This window comes from Quercus suber, unplaced genomic scaffold (genome assembly GCF_002906115.3).
Source record: "Quercus suber isolate HL8 unplaced genomic scaffold, Cork oak 2.0 scaffold_213, whole genome shotgun sequence".
NCBI lineage: Eukaryota > Viridiplantae > Streptophyta > Magnoliopsida > Fagales > Fagaceae > Quercus > Quercus suber.
The window spans coordinates 545,305-570,457 of NW_027069671.1; the positions used below are offsets into that span (position 1 = coordinate 545,305).

Sequence of the window (25,153 nt, forward strand, 5' to 3'; positions counted from 1 at the left end):
TCTCCTGCGAGCAGGATTTGGTCTCCTTTTGTTTGTGCCGCAAAGTCTTTTGGAACTCCCTCCAAGATTATGGTAGTTTATCAATTATGCTAGCTACCACCAAATTGTCTCCAATCTTTATGCCTTCAGATCTCAATTCTGCCATAATCATTTGAAAGTCTTGCGCTTGATCCACCACCGATTTTCCATCCACCATTTGGTTACGAAAAAATCTACTAGCATTATACTTCTTTGCACCAGCCTCTTCAGTATCATATTTGCATTGTAAAGCTTTCCAAATTTTCTTAGCAGAATTGTAAGTTGTATCATATAATAAAATAGAAATGATCGGCAAGACAATTCAATAGATAAGAGCGACAATTATATTCATCTTTTGTATATCTATCTATTTTTTCTTGATAGAGAATATATTCTTCCTCACTCATCTCATCGGTAGGAACTTTTGATAGATTCTTGTCAGTGAGGATGTAGGAGACTTGAGAAGACTCAAGTAGAAGAGGACCTTTCCTTTCCACCTCTTGAAGTGCTCTAGAAAAACTTTTCCCAATGACTCACAGATACATTCCTGGTATCATTTTTAGCCCATGAAATTCATACATTTTTAATCCCTTTGGTGCAAACACAATAACAATGGAAACAATACAAAAAGAAACTAATAATACGCTGAATATTATTATTAATTTGAAGAGATGAACACAACACTATTTGGACTAGGCGCGGCACTCGTTCTCTTTAAGGAGATTCAAGCCCTTGGTTGGCTAATCTTTGTAACCGATGAGACCTTCTCTGACTTGTCTCCCCAGATACAACAGCCCAACAAATGTTGTATAGCTAGAATAGGTCTTCTGCACAAAACTCCACTAGAAAACACACTTTCTTTGGCCCGAAATCTCTCAACTATTTAGGAATATTTTTGAATTCACTCTCTCAACAATACACTTTGCTTTTAACTACTTTCTTCATTCACTCTTGATATGAAATTAGTTCATAGCATAGCCATATATATAGTCTTCCAACCCTTAATAACCTCCATGTTATTTATTAATTTAGGAAACTTCTTTAATTTATTTAATCTAACTTCCATACAAGTAACTTTTCTTTAACAAATTTTATTCAACTCATCTCTTTATTCTTCTTCAATTTTTTTGAGTTTCAACATATTTAATTTAAAATGTACTAACAAATTCCCTAAACATACAGTACCCGTAATGTTAACTGGGAAGGCAACCGAACCTTACCTGATCATTTGGACATCTAACTCGATGTCATAAGAAGTTCTCGGTAAATGAGATGACTAGAAATTTCCCCATTCCATGTTGAAAACCTGATGCAAATAAGGATGAGTCAACTTTAACAAATATATAGCAAAGTAAATCAATTCATCAAATAAAGAATCTGATGATGTCTGTCTAGAGACACAAAGAAAGGATACCATGCCTCCAGAAGTTGTAAGAACCCCTTGACACCTAATGATACATCTGTCCGCTCCGAATAACAGGCATTTGTACCTGTTCCAATTATAACAGCAGCAATAGTGTCTGGATCATGATAATGTCCAAGGGCTAAAGTTCCCACTGTATCATTAACCATTAACCTGCTTAAGAGCACTCACAGCAGTGATGCTATATAGGTATAATGCTATATTTTTAGCTCAAAATCACAAAAAAACATCACGCAGCAGTGGAGCTAAATCTAAAATATTTAGCTCCATAGCTACAGTACACATCTATATTTAGATGTGTACTGTAGCTCACAAGTAAAAAAAAATTATTTTTTTATTACATTTCTCTCTCATCCCCCATTAAATAATCTTTTCCTATTCTTTCTCTCTCCGGCTTCTCTCTTTCTTCTTTCTTTCTTCTTTCTTCCTCAATTTTTTCTCTCTAGCAAGCTGGCCTCTTCCTCATCTCCCTCATCCCTCAGCTCGTCGGCCACTCCTCATCGCCGATCTGTTCAGCCAACCAAGCTCGCTGTCCCACCCCAATCTCCATCACCCAATCTATGCCTCTCTCTCTCTCTCTCTCTCTCAATCACTCTCACCTCTCTCGACCAACCCAGCTCCCGCAAGCCACCGCTGCCGCGCCCATCTCTCTTTTCTCTTTGCTGTGATTGAGGTTTTTTTTTTTTTTTTTTTTTTTTTTAAATATGTGGGTTTGGTGGTTGTGGTGGTAGTGGTTGATTTTGGCTATGGTAGTGGTGGTGGAGGATGAGTTTGGCTTTGACAGTGGATTTTTGGCTTTGGCAGTAGCTTAATCCTTAATTGGTTTTGTTTTTGTTTTTTTTTTTTTTTTCTATGTTGTGCTGTGGTTGCCAAAGTAGAGGGTGGTTGTGGCCGGTGGTGGTGGTGGTGGTGGTGGTGGTGGTGGCGGCTTTGGCTGTGACTAATGGTAGAGTGGTTTTTTTTTTTTTTATAGTAGAATATATTATTTTATTGTAGTTGTTATATTATTTTATTGTGATGTTTATATTATTTTATTGTGTTGAAAGCTAAAATAGATCCATTGCTGTAGCATGTGTGGAGGTAAAATAGATAAAGTGACTTTTTGTGTAGCTAAATAGTTAAAATTTTGCCTCCACTGCTGCAAATGCTCTAAAAACATAAATAAAATTATGCACAAAATCTAAGTGCAATAGTTGCACAAGTAACTCGAGTTGTAAATAAACACAAACCAATTACATGTCACATTGCATGTTCTTACGCATGCATGTCATTTAATAGGTTAGAATTTAAAAGTGCCTAGATTGATGGTTTACACGCAAACGCTAAGATTGGCCTAAGCCCAGTAGAAAGGGGAAATTGCTCAAAACAAATAATAGATCTATCAGAGGGTTAAAAAAAAAGGAATGACTATTATCCCTCAAAAGAGCTGAACCTCATCTGCTCATCGCCATGTAAATATACACATTTCCAACGTCAAGATAATGATGATGATAAAAATTAATGCTAAGATAAATAGCTTAACAGGGTGTAATATTTAATTCAAAAGAACTTGTCACATTCAAAAAGGCCTAAAATATGTTGTTATCATAATGAGATATCCTCATATGACATATCCACTGTTTCGCACAGAAACTTCGTAAAAGTGGTAGAACGATTCTGTATGAGCCACAAGGAAAGCTCACAAAAAAGTCATCCAAGGCTGACCAAGAAACCACTCTAAGTTCAATCTTTATATGTTAATACTATATATTGATTAATTAAGCCAATCTAGCCCAACTAGGTTTTAACTAAATATTTCATAATCATCACATAAATTCATAGAAAACACACGTCATATAAACTGTACATACATATGGCCATTAATCACTTTTCTAAAAGATGTTTTACAATACCAAGCAATCGATTTCAACTTTCAACGCTAAAAATGGTTACTATAACATCATTTAGGATCCTAACAACCATATCTCCCTCCCACTATTATTATTGATCAATGACTCATACAATATCAATTACTTCTTCGTTTTTTCAGTTTGTGGAAAATGTAGCACTTAAGTGTTCGTTTAGAAACAACTTATTTAGTTGAAACTGAAATTTTTTTGCTGAAAGAACTGTAAATAAAGGTAAAAGTTAGCTGAAATAGTACAAGGGAACTTATGAATAGTAGCAAAAAGTGTAATAAGACTCATGAATAATAGCAAAAATAAGCTAAATAGTAAATAAGCTGACTTTTTAAGCTAATAGCAAACACAACCCTAATTTCATCCAGTTGCTTAAAAGCAATAAAACCATAACTATATATCAAAAAGAAGATTAACTGCAAGGTAATCAGGACCTCCTTTAATGGACAATATCCTATATGTTCAAAAATAACGAACAAAATATGTTAAGAGCTAAAACTATCAGAATGGTGGTTAATATCTACTCAAGAAGTAATGATATTACCTTTTTTTTCTGATAAGTTCAATGTTATTACCTTTAACAGTTTGCCCTTAAAAAAGATTGCGATATTTTAACAGTGGAAGAGGAAAATAATATCCAACAGAAAGCTATAAACAATACCTACGTAGGTCAATATTAGTAGCCTAAAAACTTCTAAAGATCTATTATGTATCACAGCTTCCACAGAAATTATTATGATTGTATTATGGGGTACCATATACTTGTGGAGTGACCACCGCACACCCTTAATGCGATGATCACTTTACAAGTATTTATGAGGTGTGGGGGGTAAAGGTCGGGGTTCAAGTTTCTAGAAGAGACCTTCACATTCATATATACTTAGATTATACTAGAATAAAATTTCTATTTTTTATATAAAAAAAATTAAAAATTAAAAAATAAAAGGCACCATATTAATTACTGCGTATTTTCATATATACTTAGATTATACTAGAATAAAATTTCTATTTTTTATATAAAAAAAATTAAAAATTAAAAAATAAAGGCACCATATTAATTACTGCGTATGTCCTAGCAAACCAAGTCTATTTCAATTTACTTAACCCAGAAAGCATTAATTATGTAGTATGATTAGGAAAAACTAACATAAATCAAACACGTAACCACGTCAGGCAAAGATTCATAGTAAGCTACTATAAATTTATGTACAATTTCTTGGCTCAAAAATCGTGGCCTTCGATGGGCTTAAAGTGAAACAAGGATTCATGTAGCTAAATAAATTTTTAGATTAAGGCGTAGTTGTGTTTAAATATATATTTCTTAAATTTATCTTTGTGCGTTCTATTATTTTCACACAGCTTAACGGGGTTGCAGCTTTAACCAAACAATTCAAAGGTAAGAATATAAACTCTGCATATCACATGTAAGCAAGAAACACCATCAACTAAATCTAAGATATCATGTAACGCCAAGGCTTGCGCATATCATATGGTGAGCCATCTTTCAAATCAAGTTAAAGCAAATTACAATACGCAAATAAAGCTTTAACTTATTGCATCACACTATTTCAAATTGTCAATGATCCCCTAAAATAGTAAAACACTATTTCAAGTCATTGTTCACCATTAAGAGAAGGTAAATTGTACAAGGATGCTAAGTGCGCTTACCAGTGCTGCTACCTGCATATTTAGGCCTTTTCTGGCCATTGCTTGTTCTAAACATTCGGAAACCTCTCTTCCAACCTGACAGCCAGAAAATTGTTCACACCACATTACAATAATGTTTCAAAAAATTTTGATATTCAAAAAATCTGTTCAGACCATAAAGCAAGGTCATGCTTATTCTTGATCAGTGTTTATACTGATGATTTGGTGATATTAGAGCTGATTCAAACTGACTTCAGCATCAACAAAAAAAATTTCCAAGCAACTAAGCTATTAGGCTTGGAGTCAGCACCCAGGATCGATCTGGAGTTAACATGAGAGACCAAAAGATCATTTTTTTTATTTATCAAAATATCAGCTATCTCCTCAAAGAGTACAACAAGTTGCTTATAAAGGATTGCTAAACCCGAATTCTAATTGGCTAGGAAACCGTAATTGCCTTATTACAAAAATAACATTACTTCCAAATTAAAATACTAATAACCTACTAAACTACTAAAGGCGTCCTAAGACTTCTAATTACTTTTAAGTGTTAGGAGTATTTTAGTAATTCTATGTTTGCTGGAATGGGCTATGTTATAGGCTATTGGGTTTTATTTTAGTTTTATTTAAGTTTAGTTATTTAATTTGGGTTTAGTATTAAAGCCCAAGGAGTCCAAGTCCAAGTCTTATTAGGTTTTTAAGAAATCCTAGTTCTACTAGGATTAGGTTTAGTCTTCTATTTAAAGAGTTGTAGTATTTTCTATTGAGGTAGAGATTAATAATATTTTCAAAGTTTAGAGCTAAAAGCTTGTTATAGTTTGTGTGATGCAAACTATTCCTTGGTGTGATGCTAAGGAACCCAAGGAGTGATTCTTAGGAATTTATCTTTTATTTAATGTTCACGGTCACTATTCACAGCATCGTTCACAACAACTCAAATCTTGAATTTCACATTTGTTTTCATTTCTAAAACCTTGTTAAACCTTGTTCTCCCTTGTCCTACGTCACTTTAACAACAATAAATATATACCCATTGTTGATACCCATTTTTGCGACACATTTTTTACAAGCACAACTTCCTTGTGGGTTCAATTCATGTATTATATTTTATTTATTCTTTTAAGCATGATCCAAGCCCATGCGACTTATTGGAAAAATTGAGAAAGTGTGGTTTAGAGGGTATGGGTCACTTTCTTTCGAACCTTTTGCATGAGCCTAGTTCATGCATGCTACCAAGTGGGCGAGGGACACTGGTAGAATGTCTATCTCATGGAGGAAATCTTGTACTCGAAATTTCCACCCCAAAATATCTTTTATTCTCTGGTTGACTGTACATGGCCCAACTTTTCTGCTCTATCATTTTTTGCCTAAAACATATAATCGACCCTAAATGGTTGCCCCTGTCTGCTACAATAACTAAATGCAACCCTTGAGGACCTGTCATGTCTCAATCCATGAATTTAGGCTACTTTATTTCTCAAATTATGCAAAAAGCAAGCAAACCCTCTTACCCAATTAAAGCAAATCTAATCATAACCTCTTTGATTGATACCTTAGGGTTCAAAACATCTTCTATTAACTAAAAACCAGTCACTTAGAGCACCCCAAACTCAATACCAAAGGCCCCAATCAAATTCAAAATGAAGAATCCACGTTCTTCCCTCAGAGCTAAAACTTTAGAGTAAAAGTTCATTCATTTAGCTAACATTCTCACAAGTTTGAAGTTTAGGAGTGGAAATATAGGTACAAAGGAACCTTTCCTCTCTTTCTCACAACCTCTCTCAATTTCCTCTTCTCACTGACTGTGGGTTGAAATTTTGAACATGTGTAGTTTTTTAGCATTTTCTTATATTTCAATTATGGCGTTTTGATTTCTTTCTTGTTAAAACACCATTAGCCTTTTGTTCATTATACATTTGAAATTTTGGGGTTGATTCTCAACAAATAAACATTTCTAAAGAACCGAAGGGGAGATTTAGGCTAATTTTGCATTTTTGGCCCTTGTCGCAAAAACATCCTGGACATTTTGGTGACTCCACTCAGGAGTCAAGTAGCTAAAACAAGAGAAATGATGCCTCCAATGATGTGAAACTAGCAAAGAGATGGTGTTTCTCACACTAACTTGTCGTTCCAAGAGAAACCATATGATGCCTTGTTGTGCAAGAATAGCATTGTGAAGTGGAGCTGAAAAAAGGTTCATCCTTAGCTCATTAAGCTACTGGAGATGCTCTAAAACGTGTGACAAAATCGCTCTAACCTCTAGAATTCATCCAAGAAGTGAAGAATTTTGAGGATGGAGGGAGAATCGACTTTCAAATTCAAGGGAAAAAAAATTCTCCCACTCATTTTTATTATTTTTAGATATTATTATTATGGATGAATTATCCTACATCTTTTGATTTATAAAATATTTGTGAATAATTTTGTTGTAGCTTAAAAATGCAAGAATGGTGAGCCATAAGTCTGATCGCAAAGGAGAGGAAGGCTCCAACCAATGATCAACAAAGCAAAGTTCTAAACTCCCATTTCAACCCAAGAACCTTTCTCAACAATGGCTAAAGTCCTCAACATATGTCTCACTTATTGTTGAGTTTGCCCTAGCATCGGGTTAACACTGAGTATATGAGGGCTACTATGGTAGATTAACTCATTTTGGGACGAGTATAAACGCTAGTGTATGCATCATTTTGCAACTGCATATTTGATGTAACCACTAAATAAGGTCTTCACCAAATAGCTAAAAGTCATAGCTAAATGGTTCACCACAAGTCACTAAATATTCCACACATCAAATCTTCAAATTGTGACATTTTATAAACCGAGTCTTGAAGTCATACGAGTGATATACTATTGTCAAAGTACGCTTAAGCTAAGACTCTCAAGTATTATCTTTGCTAATTCATATTTTTTATATAACACTTAAACCATTTCAATCCTTCAAATTTTTAATCAAAATATTTTCTATAAGTCATTTATGGTAATGCTTACCCATGACTATCATTTACTAATATAAATCGTAATTATACTAGGGGACAAAATGGAAACCATCTGGGAGCATCCGACAAAGAAGTAAAGCCAGACTCGAAACCCTCTCATCGAAGCCATGACACGCTCATGCACTCTAAGCCATGAAAAGCTCACACATCCAAAGTCATGGTTGATCCGTGCATGCCAAGCCATGGCATGTTCATATATCTCAAGTAGTGAAAAGCGCATGCATTCCAAGCCATGCCAACGCCTTAATCATTATTGAATTCAAGATTATGCTTGAAGATGGAAGCGCCAATGTTGCCATTCTCAAGAAAATTATTATTGTCACTCAATTCTTGCAATTGAAATTCACAACTAAACCAACTAATAAGACGGGTTTGCATGCACCTTTGAAGAATTCTTTGCTATACCTCGTTCTAGATATTGATGCCAAACAACTCAAAAATCACAAGCTCGTTGCTAGAAATCCATTACAAAGGTTTTCAAGTGGAATCTTAATATCAATGTGGAAGCTCGAAATAAGTGAAATAGAGGTTAACGAGAGAAAATTGTTGTATTAGGGATGCGACAACCCTATACCGACCTCTAATTCTTAGCCCATCATTGTCAAGCCGCTATCAGCAATACCACATATCTTTGACAAAAAGGCTAACCAAAGCGTGGGAGAGAAAATTTTGTTTTGGGAATGAAACAACCCTACACCAACGTCTATAATACTTAGCCTATCATTGTGTAAAAATTAGAAGTCGAGTTAGCAAAGTATGGAGTCGTTATCTGTGACACAACATATTTTTGTCAAAGGAGAATCATATTCTACCTTCCATACAACAAATTGTGGGACCTAATTTTTGAAATTCATCTTGGAGAAATATGGAGAGTACTAAGGGATGAATAAATCCCACTAACAACTCTTGGCAATGGGATACCATTGGTTTGACATAACCAAATTCGCTAAAGTCGTCACACTTCCAAGTGCACTCCAAGCTTATATGCACACACCATATAAGCTCTCAAGACGTGAGCACCTCATAGCTTATACTTAGGGGCTTGGTCTCATTCGGCCTATCTGTCCACCCTTGAATGGGTACATCCGGGTCTTTGTCACCTCTAAGTAATTCACTAAGTCGGCAGAAGCAATTCCACTCAAGAAAAGCAATGGGAGTGTCCATAGCTAACTTCATCATGGAGCATATCATTCATTGTTTTGGCATCTTGTACAAGATCATAAGCGACAACAATATATCTCGTTCATACCAATTTTCGAAGGAAAGCCTTATGAAACATTAGGAAGCCAATGAATTATCATATTATCCAAGCATGGTGAGACCCCTACATGCAAATATATGATGCCTTCATTAAGATAGGGAAAGCCAATACTTTCTCCCAATATATGGCAAGACCCCTACATGCAAATATGTGACGCCTTCATTAAGCTTAAAAATTACTCTTATCACAAAACTTCTACATGCGATAGTGAAAATACTCTCAATAAGATATGAAAAGCCAAACACATACTCTCTCAATAGTAAGCCCTATCAAATAATTAGAAAGCCAATAAGACAATTTATTATGGTGATACCCCTACTTGCAATGGGTACAAATAGCCCTCAACGAGGTAGGAAAGCCAATGCATCCTCAAAGTTAAGCCTTACCAAATGATTAGGAAGCCGACAAGATGTCATATTATTCATACATGGCAAGACCCCTATCGGTGAAGGTGCAACACCCTCAACAAGGTAGGGAAAAACCAAAATGTCATTATGATTCGCTATATGCGGGGACATAACCATCCCTAAAGAATATGGGAAAATCGACGCAACAAATTACTACCTTATTGCCACATGGCAATTCGTTATACATAAAGATAAAACTCCTCCTCAAGAAAATGGAAAAATTGTGAATTCTATAAATTATTATATGTAAGAACGTGATTTCTTCAAAATTTTATTGTAATACAAGCTTTATTCAAGCCGCTATCTATGAGACTACAGTCAGCCTTTATGAAATGGTGACAAACAAGTGCGCCATTAGCTATAATGTGTGAAAACACAGCCCATATGTGGGGACTTCTTGAAACTAACAAAGTAGCAACCTAACACATGTTAAGTATAAGTCGACTACCAAGTGGCATGAATATCTTTTGAAAGAATGATTTGAGAATAATCCAATTTGTCCATGTGTTTTTATCAAAAAATCAGAATCCGGATTTGCTATTATTGCAGTATATGTTGATGATTTAAATCTTGTAAGAACTCCAGAAGAGTTAACAAAAACAGCAAATTGTTTAAAGAATGAATTTGAAATGAAAGATCTTGGTAAGACAAAATTTTGTCTTGGCCTTCAAATTGAACATCTTCCAATTGGAATGCTTGTTCATCAATCAATGTACACAGAAAAAAATCCTAAAGCAATTTTACATGGATAAAGCTCATCCTTTGAGTACTCCAATGGTGGGTCGGTCACTTGATGTCAAGAAAGATCCATTTCGACCACAAGAAGATGATGAAAAAACTCTTGGTCCTGAAGTACCATATCTTAGTTCAATTGGTGCTTTAATGTATCTTGCAAATTACACACGACCTGATATAGCATTTGCAGTTAACTTACTAGCAAGGTATAGTTCTGCACCAACTCGAAGTCATTGGAATGGAATTAAACATAGGCGTAAATGCTCTTTTCGACCCTACATTTTAGGGTCATTTCTATTTTGGTCCATACATTTCTATTTTACCACTTTTAGTCCCTAAACCAATTAACGCGTGACATTTAAGTTATTACCATCAGCCAACTAACGGGAAAAGCTGAGGTGGCAGACGGAACATCCTATTAGCTGACGTGACGCTGATGTGGCAATTAAAATATTATTAAAAAAATATTATTTGGCATTTTTATATGCCACCTCCGTATTTTAATTTTTTATAAAAAGCCACATCGGAAAAATTAAACCAAAAAAAATCAATTAAAGAAAATAATTTTTTTATATCCCAATATTGCTTCAGCTCTTGATTTTTTGAATTATCTCAAAAACCTGTGACAAACATATTGATGAAAAGTGGTAGCACGTTTACAACCCAAAAACAATTCAAAGAACTCAACAAAATAAAAGAGGAAGCGAGGAGCAAAACTAACAGCACTGAGGGGATTGCAACGGTGGCGCTAGGCAAAAATGACAGTAGAGATTGACGATGCCATAGGTTGTGGGCTTGACGGTGCCATGGGTTAACAGTAGAGATTTTTGGGTTGAGTGTTTGGCTGGTGGGGTTCTCGGCTGTTGGTAGGTGAGGTGTTTCCATGGCAGCAGAAGGTGGTTTTTTTCAGTGGTGTGGTGGATGGGTTTTTGGTGGTGAAAAGCACGATGACTTTTTTTTTTTCGGTTTGGGTGAGCAGATCTGGTGGTGGTCGAAGTTTGTGGGGTGTGGTGGCTGTTTATGCTTGGACAAATTTGGAGTGGGTTTGAAAGGATCGGATGCTTTGATACCAAGTCAATGACGTCGCCTCAGGATCAGCATCACCGCGCGTGAAGCTCTGTCATCAGATCGAGGCATTCACAGATCAGTTGGTGTTGGTCACGATCTCTCTGACCTGGGTTTGTTTTTCCATGTGGGTGTTGGTTTGTTTTAAATTTCTGGGTTTTTTTTTTGTGGGTTTGATGATTTTTCTGGGTTTATGAATTTGATTTGTTAGAGGTTTCGGTGGAGGATGGTGTTTGGATGGAAAATGGGAACATCACCGGTGGTGGTCATGGCATGCATCAAGAAGAGAATCCATTGCCCATGACGGGATATCTGGGTTTGTTTGAAACTTGCACGAGTGGGTATCTAGGTTTGTTTGAGACTTGTGTGACTAAGTTTGTTCAGATTTGGGTTTATGGGTTTATTTCTTCGATTTATTTATGGTTTGGTTTGGTTTCTTGGATTTATTTCTTGTTTTTCTGGATTTGATGGAGTAGATTTAGTTGTTGGATTTAGATTTGAGGTTTGCTGGAGATTGGTTTATTTCATGGATTTAGGAAGAACACGAAGAACATCTTCAGTTCTTATGAAAAAATAATTGAAAGTAAAAAATAAAATAAGTTTTGTTTTTTATTATTATTATTTTTTTTTGTTTAAATTTTCTGACGTGTCTTTTTATAAAAAAAATTATAATGCTGACATGGCATATAAAAATGCCAAATAATATTTTTTAATAATATTTTAATCGCCACTTCAGCGTCACGTCAGCTAAGAGGATGTTCCATCTACCACCTCAGTTTTTCCCGGTAGTTGACTGACGATAAGGACTTAAATGTCACGCGTTATTGGTTTAGGACTAAAAGTGGTAAAATAGAAATGTAGGGAACAAAATAGAAATGACCCCAAAATGTAGGGACGAAAAGAGCATTTACGCCTCAAACATATTTTACATTATCTTCGTGGGACTACTGATTTGGGATTATTTTATCCAAATGGATTTGGGATTATTTTATCCAAATGGATCAAAACCACAGTTAGTTGGATATGCTAATGCAGGTTATTTTTCTGATCCACACAAAGGCTGATCACAAACAGGATATTTATTTACTTATAGAAATACTATTATTTCATGGAGATCTGTTAAGCAAACAATTTCTGCTACTTCCTCAAATCATGCAGAGATTATCGCAATTCATGAAGCAAGTCGTGAATGTATTTGGTTGAGATCGGTAATTCAACATATTCGTGACAACTCTAGATTATTATCAATCATAAAAAGTCCAACGATATTATACGAAGATAATGCCACTTGTATCACTCAAATTAGGGGAGGATATATCAAGGGTGATAGAAACAAGCATATTGCACCAAAATTCTTTTATACACATGAGCTTCAGAAGAGTGGCGATATTGATGTTAAGCAGATACGATCATGTGATAATTTGGCCGATATGTTCACTAAGCCATTACCAACTGCGAATTTTAAGAAGATGGTGCACAACATTGGTATGCGTCGACTTAAGGATATTCGATATACTCATGAGGGGGAGTAAAGTTTCTAAAAGATGTGTGCTGATTGTACTCTTTTTCCTTCGCTAAGATTTTTTCCCATTGGGTTTTCCTTTGCAAGGTTTTAATGAGGCAATTCTAAGGCACTAGAAGATATACAAGAATATTGTACTCTTTTTCCTTAGCCAAAATTTTTTCCCATAGGGTTTTTATTTGGCAAGGTTCTAACAAGGCATATTCTTAGAAAGTGGTCATCCAAGGGGGAGTGTTAGAAATAAAGTCTTATTAGAATGTGTAAACTTCGGAGAATGAAAAGATAGTAGGGATGTGTAAAGGGTGAAATGTATTAAGCCTATAGGGGAGATGTATATCTATAAGTGTACTTATTATTACAACCTTATCCCATAAACTCTACAAGCATTCTAAGGTCCTGTATATATGTGAGATTACTTTACTGTTATTGTACACATAAAAGAGAGATCAAAAGAATTGTGGATGACCACTTGAATATAAGAGTTTATCAATATATATTTCTTGTTTCTTTTACTTTGTTTTATATATTTCTATCATTTCACAACAACTTTATGTATTTTCGTGGGTTTTTTTTTTTTTTTTTGTCAATACATAAAGTTCTCTTTTTGTTAGATTTTGTATAATTTAAGTTTTTTTAATGAATATCTAGAAAATAAATTCTTACTGCCGCCACTGTGAGGCACTACAAATGATCTATTACCACTAGATTACGCTCTCTTTGTTTCAGCAATAATATATTCTACAATATGAGCCATTTTCCAAGAAGCATTTTCTTTAAAACTATCTTATTTTTCAATGTTTGGTAGCAACTTTAAATGCGTTGAAAAACAATCTGCTAACTTCCCTTATTTAACTTACTGTGAGATAAAGTTGTTTTTCAAAAAAAAAAAATATAGTGGAAAATAATCTCTAAAAATATTTCATACTTTTTATTGCCATGTTAACTTAAAATCATCTGTTTACATGTTTACATGTTAGGTAATATTGTAAAATTACCTAACATGTAATTTCTAAAAAGTATAATCTCCTAAAAATATTTCTAAATAAAGGAAAATATTTTTTACATGTTAAGTTAAAAAAAAAATAGTGAAAAATAATCTCTAGAAACTATTTTACAATATTTTTACAAACGGTGGATGTAACTAATTTTTACCGATACTCCTTTGTGTCCACCACCAAAATCACATAACTTTGAACCCCAAATTCAAGCAACATTCAAGTTTGTTTCAAGCAACGACAATCACACATTATAAATGTCTAAACCACATTAAATCTCAAAGTATTAATTTTGGGGTAATGTAGGGTTTACACTTATAACGAGGTTTGCATCCATTTATTCCTTGCAATTAAAATAAAGGCATGCCATTGGACAAAAAATATGACAATTTCATCTTCTCTATACGAATTCCAAAGACTTAGAGATAAGTTTAGCTCCCAAAAAGAGGTGTAAGTAACCCTACAAATTTGGACCATATTTATCACAAGCATAGTCATAAGAAAGATAAATAGATGCCACTTTACTACAAACATTTAATGGTCATGATGACATAATAAATGATTGTGATGAAATGGAAATTTTGGACTTTTAGTAATTTAGTTTGACATTGTTGTCGAGGTACATGTCTACTGAAACATATTGAAGTTATCTTACAGTGATGCAAATATTTGTAACTAGTATAAACTATATACTCCCCCTTTCAAGGTGGAATTTGGTGTAAGGATAATATTTGTTGCACAATTTCACTCATACTTCATTTTTAAACTGAAATCATAACTTAAAGTCATGAATCATGATTTTTAAATTTAAAATTACGATTTCAATTCGTGTGTAATAGTTTGTGTAATAAACACAACCCTTTAGTGTAAGGGGAATATAAAATATCTATCTTATGAGGGTGAGTCTTATGTTTGTAGAGTCTACCCTCATATGGAAGAGGGTTTTTTTTTTTTTTTTTTTTTAAAAAGCTAGAAAAGGAAACATGTTATATGGATTTACTAACATATGCCCTTAGGGTATCTCTTAAAAAACTATTTTAGAAAACTATTTATAAAAAAATGACTAATTTTTTTTAATTTTTTATAGAAAGTTTTCTAAAATTGATAATTAATGTATACATTAACCGAATCCATGTTATATATACATGTCATACAAAATACAAATTATTTTTTTTCTTACAATATGTGGATCTCATAATTGTATGGACTCGTATATATGTCATGAGAGATATGATGCATGTGTGAAATGCTTAACATAATAATTTTTGAACGCAAGCATGGTCTAAACATGGTCTTAATTACCATATTGTAGCTTGATAGTTTAAACCTCATTGCCGAAGTGGTACAAAGAGCAGATGAAAAGGCCTAATGGGCTTCACAATATAGTAATTAAGAGCTGATAGGAGTAATATAGCTTCGATTGACGTGCACAAAAGTAATACCATATTCGTAACATGCATTGCACTGTTCCCCTCGGAAATGATTGTCATTTTCGATCGTCGCCTATCATATTTAATGACAACTCCATACCTTTTAGATATTTTTCTTCGTCAGAATTCAATTCCCACCTATTCATAGATGCTTCTATATATATATATATATATATAAAGAGAGAGAGAGAGAGAGAGAGAGAGAGAGAGAGAGAAATTAGCTTTGAATGGGTTTTCTTTCGCAATCTCTTTTTCTTTTTCTTTTTTTGTGTTCTGGGGTTGACAACACTCAACGTGTTGCAATGGAGACCTAATAATTTTGCTTATATGATATTCTTGTGTGAGACTGAGATGTCCCTTTCGAAACTGGATTAAAATGTCAACAGTTGAGAATCACCCCAGGTGTGGATTATTGATGTCAGATTGGTATAACATCACCTTTTGTTTCAAACTCAAATGCCCCATTACTGACCATTTGGAAATGAAACGAATTACTCGGAATAAAAACTTGGAAAAAGGAATTCTTTGTAAAGAACACCATTTTCACATTGCCAGCATCAAATTATAAATTGATGGAAATTTCACCAAGAAAAAAAATATATGGACAATCCTTCCCTTTATACAAGAAGATATGGAAAATGAATTCTACATTTACAGGGGCTATATGTATATATATATATATGAATAATATATATATTTATAGCAACTGTACGTTATCCACACGGTCAGATGAATGTGTTGCGGCAAGGAGAGCTGCTCCGACGCCTGATCCATCTTCTGTGACCATAAGAATGACATGTTCAGCTGCTTCTTCCCCCAATATTTCTATCATGGCTTCATGCAAGTATTCCCTAAACATTGTATAGCTTGTATATAAACCCCCTTCAATTGCAACAACTGCTCTTTTCATTTTAATATCACTTCTCCTCCCACCCGTGATCCCACCACTTCCATCCCGGCCGATCTTTTTCAAGATACCTACAATACCAGCAGCTGCCAATCGGGCAGCCCTACGAGTCACCACATCGCATACCTTTACAACGAGCTTTCTAACCTTTAAAGGGACATCAGGAATCTGAAATGACAAAAGCCCATCAAATAAACACATTATCAAAGAACCAATTTATCCAGTTGAGGTTAATCATTCAACCAGGAAACAGGAAAACTGAATGGAATAGTTGTCTACCTCCAATGTGTCTTTCAAGATTCTTGCTACTTCTGTCAACTCAGGAGAGTCATCCTCATGCATCTCAGCCATCAATGGTGTCCTGAAACAAATAAAGGGAACAAAGTTATAACCTGTTGCATTAATTGAGTGTTCAGAATGCATTAAACTGTATTACAAGCATATCAATACTGCAAACAAATGCAAAAGAATATGCTGAATATCAAGGAATCCTAGTTCAGGCACGTGTAATTGTATGCTTATGTAATATCGTTATTTTTTAAAACTTGCCTTTAGCTCCTAGGAGTTACGAATCTGGTTCTGATTCACAGGCTTTTAAATGTTTAACTACATCATTATTCCTTCCTGATACAATTCAATTCATTGTTCCTTCATCTAAATGCAAATGCATATGTACTTATAGTGGGGCTCATATTTCTATAAGATCATTATTATATCTGATGCCTAGACATTAAATTACAATAAATGTCAAAACACAATTAATCCTTTTCTAGCAAAGATACAAAACATCAATAGTCATGATAAAAATGCCATCAAGCCAATTGCAATAACATTGAGCAAATGTAAAATTTTTACCTATGCACACAGACAAAACAAAAACATTATGCTTGGGAGATCCTCATTTTATTTTTTACTACCTAAGATTTGCTATGGTATTCAAGTATCGGACTCTACACTAAATATTTTAGGAAGCTAAACTTGCATCTTTATATAGAATTAGGAGTCAACAGACAGCAGGATTGAAAGCACAACATAGCAAGAGTCTCATGTGAGCAACACAAATGCAAATATATTTGTGTCTGCATACATTGTTGTGTATGAGAGAGAGAGAGAGAGAGAACCTCAAAATAAAGGGCATTGATAACTTTGGAAGAGCATCTCCAAAAATATCTGCCTCATGTGACATCCTCAGAATTACTCTCCTCACAATGTCACCAAGATACATTCCTGATATCATTTTCTCAAAGCCCTGCACAAAATATCATAAATTTGATATAATCCCCAAACATACAGTAACAGTAATGGTAACTGGGAAAGCAACCAAACCTTACCTGATCATTTGGATTAGGGCTATCAGCATCTAGCTCGATGTCATAAGAAGTTCTCGGTAAATGGGATGACCAGAAATTTCCCCATTCCATGTTGACAACCTGATGCAAATGAAGATGGGTCAATGTTAACAAATATATAACAAAGTAAATCAATTCATCAGATAAAGAATCTGATGATGTCTGTCTAGAGACATAAAGAAAGGATACCATGCCTCCAGAAGTTGTAAGAAGCCCTTGACACTTAATGATAGCATCTGTCCGCTCCAAATAACAGGCATTTGTACCTGTTCCAATTATAACTGCAGCAATAGTGTCTGGATCATGATAATGTCCAAGGGCTAAAGTTCCCACTGTATCATTAACCTGCTTGAGAACATAAATAAAATTATGCCCAAAATCTAAGTGCTATAGTTGCACAAGTAACTCGAGATGTAAATAATCACAAAGCAATTACATGTCACATTGCATGTTCTTACGCATGCATGTCATTTAATAGTTTAGAATTTAGAAGTGCCTAGATTGATGGTTTACACAAAAACACTAAGATTGGCCTAAGCCCAGTAAGCTTGAGGATGAGTTGAAAGGGGAAATTGCTCAAAATAAATAGATCAGAGGATTAAAAAAAAGGAATAAAATATGTTGCTATCATAATGAGATATCCTCATATCCACTGTCTGGCACAGAAACTCCGTAAAAATGGTAGAACGAATCTGTACGAGCCACAAGGAAAGCTCACAACACAAAGTCATACAAGGCTGACCAAGAAACCACTCTAAGTTCAATCTTTATATGATAATACTTTACATTGATTAAGCTAATCTACTCCAACTAGATTTAACTAAATATTTCATAATCATCACATAAATTCATAGAAAACACACATCATAAACTGTACATACATATGGCCATTAATCACTTCTCTAAAAGATGTTTTACAATACTAAGATATTGATTTCAACTTTCAACACTGAAAATGGTTACTATAACATCATTTAGGATCCTAACAACCATATCTTCCTGCCACCATTTTTATTGATCAATGACTCGTACAATATCAATTACTTCTTTGTTTTTTCAGTTTGTACAAAAATTTAGCACTTAATTTCAGCACATCGCTTAGAAGTAATAATAACCATAACTATTTTAAAAAGAAGAATAACTGCAAGGTAATCAGGACCTCCCTTAATGGACAATATCCTTTATGTTAAATAATAACGCACAAAATATGTTATGAGTTAAAGCTATCAGAATGGTGGTTAATGTCTACTGAAGAAGTAGTGATATTACCTTTTTTTTCTGATAAGTAGTAATGTTATTAACTTTAACAGTTTTCCCTTAAAAGAATTGAGATATTTTAACATGGTGGAATAGGATAGCAATATCCAAAAGAAAGCAATAAACAATACCTACTTGGGTCAATATTAGTGGCCTAAAAACTTCTAAAGATCTATTGTGTATCACAGCTTCCTCAGAAACTATTATGATTGTATTAACAGCCATCATATTAATTTCTGAGAATGTCCCGGCAAACACAAGTCTATTTCAATTTACTTAACACAAGACATTAATTATGTAGTATAACTAGGAAAAACGAACATAAATCAAACACGTAACCACATCAGGCAAAGATTGACTGCAAGCTACTATAAATTTATGTACAATTTCTTGGCTCAAAGATTATGGCCATCAATAGGGCTTAAAGTGAAACACGGATTCATGTAGCTAATTAAATTTTTAGATTAAGGTCTAGTAGTGTTTAAATATATATATATATATATATATTTACTTATCTTGGTGCATTCAATTATTTTCACACAGCTTAAGGGAGTTGCAGCTTCAACCAAACAATTCAAAAGTAAAAATATAAACTCTGCATATCACATGTAAGCAAGAAACGCCATCAACTAAATCTAAGATATCATGTAACACCAAGGCTTGTGCATATCATATGGTGAGCCAGCTTTCAAATCAAGTTATAGCAAATTACAATATGCAGACACACTTAGAACATAATAAAGCACTATTTCAAGTCAATGTTCACCATTAAGAGAAGGTAAATTGTACAAGGATGCTAAGACAGCTTACCAGTGCTGCTACCCGCATATTTAGTCCTTTTCTGGCCATTGCTTGTTCTAAACATTCAGAAACCTCTCTTCCAACCTGACAGCCAGAAAATTGTTCACACCACATTACAATAATGTATCAAAAAAATTTGATATTCAAAAAAACTGTTCAGACAATAAAGCAAGGTTGTGCTTATTCTTAATCGGTGTTTAGATTGATTTGGTGATATTAGAGCTGATTCAAACTGACTTCAGCATCAACAAAAAAGTTTTCCAAGCAAATAAACTGTTGCCTTTCACAAAATTTCTAAAATTATGGAGCTTTCTACATACAAGTTACAAGAATATAATCTGACTAACCGTGTCTTCAATGCCAAATCCTTTTGTCCATTTAATCAAAATGCCTGTTGAAACGGATGTTTGCTTCACAGGAAAAGAGAACGTAAATCCAAGTTCCCTTCTTCTCATCAGTGAAGTGTCCGAACCATCTCCTTCTTTTTCAACAAACTCCTTTAACGATGAAGCAATAAAATCAAAGAGATCCTGCTATCAATAAAAACACATTAGCTTGCCAAAAAAGTATATAAATAGTATGTCGTAAGATTTCAAAGAAACACTTAATGTTAGTACAATATTTGAGTTACAAAGTTGAGGACCTCGCTTGTGCTGGTCATCAAATGTTGGGGAATGGGTTGCCGCTCCACATCTGGTTCTAGGATAGACCTTTGACCTCCTAGCTGAACTCGCAAGACCCTAAAATTAGTACCCCCAAGATCTAGAGCATAGTAAATTCCTTGCTCACTCCTGATGAAAAAAACAAAAACCAATATCAATTTTACAATGTTAATAAATGCAAGCTTTGCTAGTTACAAACAACTCATACACTGATATAACAAGATGTTACATCCATCCCAACAAACCAAACTTCATAATCAATGCAGAAGCGAAAACAACAATAGCATGCATTAATAAATAAAAAATAAATCCCCCGGCAAAGTTACTTCCTAGACAAAACCAAGTAAAAACCTGGCACCTTAAGGGCCCATATAAGCCCCCCAAATTTTCAAAAATTTTAACTGAGTTAAAGATTATTGCAGAATCATTATAGTGACATTTTAAAAGTAGAACCACATCTACATAGGAAAAAGGATTAAGAGAGAACAAAAAGATTCCAACTTTTGGAATCTTAAACAGTTATTCTGCAACAATATTATCGCACTTATAAAACTTATATAAAAAGAAGGGAAGGGGAAAAGAACATCTCAGATTCTGTAAACCATATCTGCAAATTTTGAACAAATTAGTCCCCAATAAAGTAGATTTGATTAATCAAAAATGTCAAATGTTCAGACGACAGATTAACATTATAAGGAATATTATACATAATTTGAAAAGTGAATAACTTAAAAACATCCCAATGCTTTAAGCCATGTGTATCAGTTGTCTAGAAGAAGAACCCACCAACAACATTAACAAACAAATTTGCAAAATAAGGAAAAGTGCAAGCAAAAGAAGCCCATACTTCTTAGGGAAACGAGAACAAAACCGAAATGACAATATTTTAGATTGAAAAATTTTAGATAAAAGTAAATAGCAAAATAATTCGCAACAAACTTATACAAAAAAGTCAATCCACAAACTAAAAAGTAACAATAAAACACCAATGAAGTTAACTTGGAAATAAAAAATAAAAGACAAAAAATAAAAAAAAATAAAAAAAATAAAAAAACCAAATTTTGAACAATTAAACAGTGCCACAACCAGTTACAACATTCCAAGAAACATGGAATTGATACATACAAGAAACCATAGAAAACCATCAACCATTAAATCAATCCAAAAAAAGAATTCCTCCTCCTCCCCACCTCCGATCACTCACACCATCGAAACACGACGCCGTCTCGCCAACGCACTTTTCGACCGGCTCGTTAGGGTGTTCGCCGGACTTTTTCTCCGGCGGTTTTGACGGCGAGTTTCGCCGGTGAAACGGAGTAGATGATGTGTTCGACGAAATGGCCAAGAGAGAGAGAGAGAAAGGAAGGGTCTTTGCAATAAGGTTTGTAAATGTTGGAAAGCGAAGTAGGGGGTACTTATAGAGACACCCTTAAAAGACGGATTTGCCCTCGGCTAACTCTCGAATTCACGGATTTGTAAGAAAATCTTTGAGGATTTTTTTACCGTTCTTGAAAGGATTTTTGAGGTTAATGAGAACTTTGACTTGTGTTTCTTTCTTTCTTTAAGCTTTGTTTTGTTGTGGTGAGGGTTGCTTTTGTGGGGTTGGTGCTCACCTTTGCCCTTTCTTCTTATCTCTATTTACAATTTTACCCTCTTCATTTTTTTTTTTTTGCTTTGCAAGAACTAAAAATTAAATTTTTGGTTGGTAAGTTACTGTGATAAAGAAAAGTTGGTTAAGCTATTTGAAAGGTCAAGTCGGTTCTTTTGTCTGGTGGATTAAGACCTCTCCAATTAGAAACAATGAACCCTCGTGTTTCTTTAATTCAAGTAATTTGTTACTATAACTAGAAAAATTTTAACTACATATGATAATGATGTGACTTACTTCTTATCTATTTATCATTTTTACTGCTACTCCTACTACAGTATCAAAGTGTTTTGTGTTTGTGGCAAAACACCGATGTGCACTACACTGAGAATGATCATCATTTTGATCTTTCAATTAAAGAATTGCCAAAGAATCCAACAATAGTAATTACAATTCACTTCCATCATTAATTTACTCTACTGTTACCATTTATGACGGGCTATAACTTATAGTATCAAAATACTCAAGATTCTCGTAACTTAATTGGTTAGCGTTTTCGAATAATTTCAAGACACGATTATTGGGTGTTTAAATAGTTTTGTAGACTATGAAAAGGGAAAAAGTTTGTAATAGACAGTATTAATACTATATTTTATGAAAAGTGGAATGCTAACCGTTTACCAAGTCGTAGCTTAAGTCTACTACGTGACTTGGGATGACAAGTACGTCATGTCGGCAAGAGAATGATTTGATAGCCAAAGGAAAAAAAAAAAAAAAACTTACATATATACACATATGTGTCTATATGATAATATGAGAAAGCAAATGAGTTTTACTATTTTTTTCAAAGTGGGGGACTGTATGTAAAAATGTAAACATAATAGAAGTAGTTGTCTACTGTAACGTCTTTCGGTGTCTCATAAAGTAGGCAAATAATAAAAAGAGGTGTGTAATGTCGTTTCGTTGTCTTGTAAAATAAAATCGAAAAGACCTATATGTTTATTGTTTGCAAATTTTTTTTTTTTAAGATAGTTTTATCTTATGGTTTAAGTTCTTGATAATTGCTTTTTATTATTAGATTAAGATACTAAAATTCAGGTGAATGTGGCAATTAAACTTTAAATCTCTTATTATTTATAATTTTACACTTGTAAAACTAAGGGAAAATCAATAATAAAAAATGTTTTCAACTTTTCATGATGAACTTGGAGTCAAAATTTCTCTATCATGATTCATAACTCTCAAGCATATATAGCAAATATTTTGTTAGGAAAATAGGTGCATTTGATAGTTATGTTAAATCAACAGAATTAATGAATGCGTGACCATTTCATTTGTGTGTAGCAGTTGTTACCGACTCACCGTCTAACATTTATTAATTAGAATTATCTATAGCTTTAGAGAAAGCGATAGAAATTGTTTGAGACCTAAAGTGCTTTATAGGCTTTGAAACAAGAAACATCCCATTTCTATGTACTACATAATTTATATATTCGTTTAGGTACCCTTTTTTATGCCAAAAGTATTTTAACTCAATTAATATTTCCTCCTAGTGTGTCTAATGGAATTATGCTTTGATAAATTTCCCCACCCACAAACTATCTAATTATTTAATTTTAAAAAAAAAACTATTTTTTATTATAAATTATACTATTTATAAGCTATGAAATATACAATAATCATTTTCTCTAGTTTAACTCTCCATTCTTGTTTTTTTTTTTCCCCCCTTTTTTGAGGGGAAAATCTATAAATTCATTGAATAAACTGGCTAAATCAGCCTGAAGTACATGAAAAACTTGTGGTGGAGCTTCTTCCATCCACACTAAAAAGTCTTGAATATTAAATGCATGTTTAGCCAAACTATGAGTAACATTATTACAATCTCTCGTTACATGAGAGTACAATAATTTTTCAACCGTATTAGAATAGTTAACTCTCCATTCTTGTTAGTAAAGGGAATTTCGATCCTAAATAATTGGTTTTACCTTATTAAAATCACATGGCACTCCCTTTCTTTGGTTAAGTAAATGATCATTGACAAATGTAAAAAAAAAATAAAAAAATTTCTTTATCATTTTACAAGTTTGTCATCACAACTTTTGAGATTTTATATGTGTGTATGATTATTGGCAAAAACAAATAGTAGCAAAAAACAATTTATGATTATTGGCAAAAACAAATAGTAGCAAAAAACAAAATTGTTTTTATCCATTCTACTACTCAATTTTGAGTAAAATGTTACTAATATGGATTGAAAAGGAGTTATATTATAAGTGTTCTCAAAAAGGCATCATGGTTGCCAAAAACAGCCTCAAAGGTCAATAACATTTCCACCAGTTTAACAACATCAAGAGGTTTTCCAACTGGCATGTATGCTGGAACTAAACCATTTTGAGGCCAAGGTTGTGCAAGAACCTTGGCCCCAAAATTTTCTTATTGTAATATATTTGGTTAAATTTGAAGTTTGAATTTTTTTCAAGAGTTTTTTTTTTTTTTTGTTTTGGGATGAAATTTTTGCAAAAGTTAAATTTACATCCCTTTCAAAATGAAATGGGTATAAAAATATAATTCATAAAATGGAAATGGCTAACCATACCATATTCGATGGACCCCTAAAGAAAATGAAATTTTTATATAAAGTTAAGTGGTACTAATGTATTATCATATAGAAAATGTCAATCATCTTAAGAAGTACTGGCAACTCATTCACACACCACTAGTACCTTGAGATTCTTAACAGTCAATACAACCCAAGGGATCCAATGTGACAAGTACTCTTGCCACTGTACCTCCTCTTTTTCTCTCTCGAAATAGTTTTAAAAAAAAAAAAGAAAAAAGAAGAAAATAATTTTGGATCAATTTTATTTACAATTTTTTTTTCTTAACTACAAAATTATCAAACATGTGATTGAAAAATATATCAATTTTTTTTCTTTTTTCTAGTTAATTTAATCATTTCAATTATAAGAATTATAAATAAATAAATAAAATGAGCCTACCTATATTTATAGGTATTGGTATTAATATAGCCAAGATTTCCCGGAATAAATTATTTTATAAAAAAACTTATATTTTGTGTAGTTTGGCTGGACAAAACTTACAAAAGGTACCATTTTAATGTCTTTTCTTTTTCTTTTTCTTTTTTTTCTTTTTTTGCTTTTTCTTAAAAGTCATCAATTTTATTATGGGAGG

At 33.5% G+C, this 25,153-nt stretch overlaps 1 protein-coding gene across 1 annotated transcript in view; it reads right to left on the bottom strand.

Moving 5' to 3' along the window:
* LOC112003465 (hexokinase-3) overlaps positions 1–9,146 on the bottom strand; it is a 15,984-nt gene extending 6,838 nt beyond the window's left edge. The window contains 6 exon segments of the mRNA XM_065779560.1: positions 698–722; positions 1,239–1,324; positions 1,433–1,476; positions 1,479–1,589; positions 5,010–5,082; positions 9,003–9,146. Coding sequence (XP_065635632.1) covers positions 698–722; positions 1,239–1,324; positions 1,433–1,476; positions 1,479–1,589; positions 5,010–5,082; positions 9,003–9,146 — 483 coding nt within the window.
* Positions 9,147–25,153: the final 16,007 nt, after the last annotated feature.